We start from the raw sequence: 6,022 nt of genomic DNA on the forward strand, positions 1-6,022 counted from the left end.
AACAATAAGAAATAAATGAATTAAAAATTATTTTCCTCTAATAAACAGTAACAGCAACATCTCCTTAGCTAAAATAATCAAATTTAAACTTAAATCTCTAAATCTATCATTTGCAGAATGAAATCTACTAAGTTGGAGAAGGAAAGGGAGAGAGTAGAAGGAAGCGAGTCATACTGTGCTTGTTGATTAAAGGCTCATTGTTGGATTTCTTAGAGCGAGAAGAACACATGTAGAAAATTTTATTCCTGCAGATTCTTAAAGGTGAATGCGAATTTGTTTTTTCTATTAATCAACTTCTTTTGTCATTAATTTATCAATAAGCAAGTGATATTTGTCATACCCTTTTCAATCTTTGTTATCATCCTTTTGTTCTTGAATCTTTATTAAAAAAATTTTTTGGTTTTATAGCCGAAAGTGATGTTACTTCTTTGAATGACACGACGAAAAAATGGAGCAAAGAGCTGTAGATGTGATTAATAAGCTGAAGTCCCAATCAAACCTAAAGACTTCCCTCCCTACCATGCATCGAAAGTTTATTATGAAATCCTAATTCAAGAACCATAGATGGGAGATGGGATCATTAATAATGGAGTTGAGACAACAAAGGAAGGAGTATGAAAGGGTAAAGAGAAGGGAGTTCTAGTTGGTGTTTGCTTTGTGCTTTACATTAGCTGTGTTGATAATAATCATTTTAAATTGAAGTAGTTATGGGATTTGATTTTAATTACAATTTGAGAAGATTTTGTTGAAGTGAAGCTTTTGTCTTTAGGAATTTTAACAAAATGCTGTAGTTTGCCAAAACTACGCTTTGGTTTCAGCATGATAATGTAACTATTTCGTTTATGGAATAAAAAATTGCTGCAAATTTTGGAATTGCCATATTTGTTTCTTCAAAACTTTATTGGTGTTGCATCCTAATTATTTGATCAATAAATATGAGATGTGACAGGTTATGAATCTATCAACTATTTATTCTGTTTCAGATATTAATTCATGGAAAATAGCTTCCAGTTTTGGTTATTTTGGCTAAGGAGATGTTGCTGTTATTATTTATTAGAGGAAAATAATTTTTAATTCATTTATTTTTTATTATTGACACTTGCTGTACGCACATAAATCTTTAATGAAAAATTGGCTAAATGATAATAAAATGTTAAATTCGAGGGTTTTTTTATCGAAAAGTTCGTTTGTGGGTTTTTTTTACATTTGACCCAGGGTGCAAATTGAAACTTTTTCTTTATTCATTTTACAGTTTTATTATTAAATATTTTTAAAGTACAAATTGCTCTAATGAGATTAAATAAATTGTTTAAATTAAACTTTTGTTATATACCATATGTGCAAGTATTAATATTTACGGGAAAAAGCTAATTCCCACTATCTTTACCTAAAACAAATGTAAATCTTCTTAAAAAAATTATTTTTTATATATTCTAAATTTTTTAGTTTGTCATTAATTTGAAGTATTAGCCTTTAAGATTCTGGCTGTATTGAAGTCCTTGAAAACTTCCCATTCCACGTGACTTACTTCTTCTGATTTCTGATATTTAACTTATATCTTTCATCCTTATAAAAATAATTAGTACTTTGAATGTGCTTTGCACATTATTTATATTCATTGCATTTACCATTTTAAAAAATAATTTAATACACTCTAAAATATCACAAACTGCTTTAAAAGAAAGTTGTATGTAGAGCTTTTTTGCCTAAGTTGTATATCTTGGGTCCTCTCTTGGACTCCAAATCAGTAAATACGTTTCTATTTAAAATTCTATGCCAAGCACTGACAAAGGGGGACCTAAGGGCCTCACCAAAATAATTTATTAAACAAATTCATTTTCAAAAAAAAAAATAATTAAACAAATTAAAGTCCATAATATAATATTAGAAATGAAAAATTTTAATTAAGCAAATGAGTTTATCCCGTGATTTGAAAGCTACTAGCTAATCTAGATGGTTCATCATTACTTCATTAGTGATTAGAGACTGACGATTTCAGCCTCCTCTTAATAATTTTCCCTTTGAAACAAAGCTAAAAAGTGATTTTGAGATATGTATTTTACAACCTTTTTCATTAAATATACAACCTTTAATATTTCTTTTATTCAATGTTCATTTGCGGATGAGAAAAAAAAAAAAAAAAAAAAAAGATATGATAATAAAGAAAGATAGCCATTTCATAATCATTTTCCTCTCTTGGTCTATGAGAATCTATGGCCTCCTGGACATTTTTTAGGAAGAGGGGTTCCACACAATGAAGGATTACCAACAAAAACTGATGGATCATTGAACTTTTTGAGCCCTTCAGGAATTTTTCCTTCCAAATTGTTGTAGGATAAATTTAACCGCACCAATGAATTCAAAGTAGCCAAGCTTTGAGGGATCGGCCCAGAAAGATGGTTATATGACAGATCAAGTGATTCCAAGTCTGTAAGTTCTCCAATTTTCTCATTAATCTTTCCACTTATCTGATTTCTTGACAGGTTCAAGAATCGCAACCCATGAAGGTTTATTACCTCATCAGGAATTTCTCCAGTTAGATTATTTCTAGAAAGGTCAATTCCATTAACTGCTGCAAAAATGTTGTTATATTCAAGTGTTCTTCCTTTCAATGCAACCATTAGTAGTTGTAGAAAAACCTCATTGTACTTACCACTGACCATTCCTGTCAGGTTTCCAATACATTTTGGAACAGCACCTGAAAATTTGTTGTCTGAAAGGTCTAAAATGTGAAGATTGTTGGGATTACATACTTCTTTGGGGATTTCTCCAGTAAATGAGTTTGAATGAAGTTGTAACATGAATAAGGAAGCAAACCTTTCTCCTATCCAAGAAGGTAAATTTCCTGACAGGTTATTTCTTCGAAGATCAACACTCGTTAATCCCGAGCAATTTTGCAATGATGAAGGAATCTCTCCATCAAGATTATTGTTACTCAACAATAAGACACTGAGGGAGGATAAGGAACCAAATGAACTTGGGATTTTGCCTGTTAAATTATTGTTTGACACATCAATAGCCCAGAACATTAGCTGATGAGACCAACAGTTGGGAATCTGTCCAGAAAGCTTGTTGCTTCTAAGGGAAAGAATTTGCAAGCCATTCATAACACAAAATGATGATGGAATTGTACCAGAAAGATGGTTTGAAGAAAGATATAACTTTTCGAGCCTTGGCATTAGGCTACCGATGTTTTCAGGTATAGAACCTGAAAACAAGTTGTCCTGAAGGTAAATAGTTGATGCATTTGTAGACCAAAATGGAAGAGGACCCTCGAAATGATTAGAACTCAGATCAATATACTTTAAATTTGGAGATTTCATTTGATTTGGCAGTTTTCCTTTGATTTGATTATTTGACAGAACCAAGTAAGTGATTTCAGAAGATCGTTCCGAAAACCATTCTGCTGGTATAGTATCTGAGATTCCAACATTTCTTAGAATGACAGAGGTGAGTTCATTTTGAACTTGAAGCCACATAGGAAAGAAAGGACCTATTACACAATTTTCTATTTGGATGGATTTGAGCCTGAAATGAGGAATCCACTTATGAGACACATTGAAGATCAAAGACCTAGTAGGGAGGGTCGTGAGACGGATATTTTCTAAACTTCTGAGATTTATCAAGTGGGTTTCTGTCAAAATGCCTTCCCAGGAATTTGAAATGAGGTCTACATTCACTAACTTTGAGAGTTGACCAAAACTGTTAGGAATTGTCCCATTCATATTGTTATAAGAAAGGTCCAATTCCTTTAAAGATGACAATCTTCCTATAGATTCTGGAATGGAACCCCAAAAAGAGTTTCCTGAAAGGTGAAGATGCTGCAAATTTTTAAGCACACCTAATGATTCAGGCATTTCTCCTGTTAATGAATTAGAGTTCAAATTTAATGACACTAAGCTGTTGTTTTGATTATCCGCAAAACCACCTAAAAACTCATGAACTTCACCAGTTAAACCATTAGCAGAAAGATCTAAGACCTTCAACTTACTTAGATTACCAAGAAAACTAGGGATATGACCTCCAAAGTTCAAATTATTGGATAAATCAAGAACTTCCAAAGATTTTAGTCTAGCAAATTCACCAGGAATTGGACCAGTGAAAAAGTTCCATACAAGATAAAGTCTTGTAAGGCTAGTAAGATTGAATAACCATTGAGGAATTGCAGAATTGAAAGAGTTGTCTGATAAATCAAGAACAGAAAGAGAAGTGAAGTTGATGGAAGAAAGTGAAAGTGGAATATTATCAAGTTCACAGTAATGCAAGTTTAACTCTAACAAAGAAGGAAGCATATTAATAGCTTGAAGCCAATCAGGCCCTACATCTTTGAGCTTAACATAGCCCATATTAAGGTACTTCAAAGAAGACAGATCTGAAAGCCAGTGCAGACTGTCAGCGCGTAGCTCCAACGCGCCTGAAATGCTATACGATCTTGCATTAAGGTCAAGATATTGCAATCGCCACAAATTTCCAAGTTGAGATGGAATGAGTCCAGAAAATGATGAGAAAGAGAGGTTAAGGTATCTCAAATTTTCTAATTCTCCCAAGAATTCAGGAATTTGAGCACCTTTGAAATTATTAAAGCTTATATCTAAATACCTTAAGTATTGTAACTCGAGTACAGAAGAACTAATCTTACCACCCAAACAAGACTTCTCATAAATTTCTTGGTCACCAACTCCTCCATTGATTAACGTATAAGGATTTCGAAGGTCGAGATTGATGACATGACCAGTTTGATTATTGCATTTGATTCCATTCCATTTGCAGCAATCTTTTCCCTCCCAAGAGGAAAGTCTACCAAAAGGATCAGTAAGGCCTTGTTTGAACACAACAAGAGCTTCTCTCTCTTTGTCGATGCATTGAACTTCATCGCCCAAACAGATCTTTATATGTGAAGAGAACAAAAAACACAAAACCAGAAGAAAGTGAAAAGGGTGACAAATGGTTTCCATAAAGGAAGAATTATTTTGCAGTGACAACTAAATCTGCAAATTGAGTTTATATATAGATTGGACTATGAACAGATATAGTGTGAAATGGGAATTAGTGGAAATGCCCATATGGGAAGTCATGTGCCCAACAATTATAAAATATTAAGAATGGGAAAGGTAGTGTTAGATGACTATGCTCTGTCCATTAGTATGGTGGTATACCCACTTGCATTTCTTATTAACTGAATTTGGCTTGTTTAACATGTGGCTTACCAGAGACATTTTGAGTTCCAAGTCAGGAATTGCGTACTTCTTAATTACAAAATGTTGTCATTCAATATCGATAAGAGAATTTCAATAAACAATACTCTCTCCGTACAAAATATAAGTTATTTTTATATGATTATTTTATCCTAAAATATAAGTCGGTTTGGTGTTGAGATACATGATAATTTGGTCAAATCATTCTTAGTTTTCTTATAATTTAGAAGCATTAATTGCTTCCTTAATTTTTGTGTAAAAATCTTTAGAGGGATAATGATAAATTTGATATCTCAACTTTATGTTTTTTTTTATTTTAGTGTCTTGCTGGAGAACATTTGCAATTGGTTGTATTTACTTGTGAAAATATTCAATTAAGTGGCTGTGTCCATTTTTAAACACCAAAAAACTGACTCAGCAGTCGTGGAGCCTATTTTTAATAGGTGGCAGGCCATGTGTAATAAAGTGGAATTTTTTTAATCCACCTCAGCCCTTGTATTATGCGTGTACTTCGCCTTTACCCCTAATTTAATGCTCCCAAAGACCCATCTAAAGAAAAAAGTTATTTCATCTTTTCAAAGGACCATTAACCCCATCTCTTATATTCCCAAACCAAAACTGTTTAGCGACTAATCGTTAAAAATACTCTAAATTTTGCGGGTAATTTTAATTATATCCTAAAACTCCATTGGTTTATGTAAAATGAATTGTAAGAAAATATTTTTTATAATTTTCTGTTGTTTGTGGCATTTAGAAAAATAAGTCAATGAAAAATATATTTTTCTGGTCAAAGAAACATTAAGTCATTTTTAAAGAAAATGACTTCT

At 32.3% G+C, this 6,022-nt stretch overlaps 1 protein-coding gene across 1 annotated transcript; it reads right to left on the reverse strand.

Moving 5' to 3' along the window:
* Window positions 1-1,870: 1,870 nt before the first annotated feature.
* On the reverse strand, window positions 1,871-5,035 carry LOC105629077 (disease resistance family protein / LRR family protein). The gene has a single exon (XM_020677328.3). The coding sequence runs from the start codon at window positions 4,953-4,955 to the stop codon at window positions 2,202-2,204; it is 2,754 nt and encodes a 917-aa protein (XP_020532987.2). The 5' UTR covers window positions 4,956-5,035; the 3' UTR covers window positions 1,871-2,201.
* Window positions 5,036-6,022: the final 987 nt, after the last annotated feature.

This window comes from Jatropha curcas, chromosome 10, assembly GCF_041381405.1.
Source record: "Jatropha curcas cultivar XTBG-Jc1 chromosome 10, XTBG_Jcur_1.0, whole genome shotgun sequence".
NCBI lineage: Eukaryota > Viridiplantae > Streptophyta > Magnoliopsida > Malpighiales > Euphorbiaceae > Jatropha > Jatropha curcas.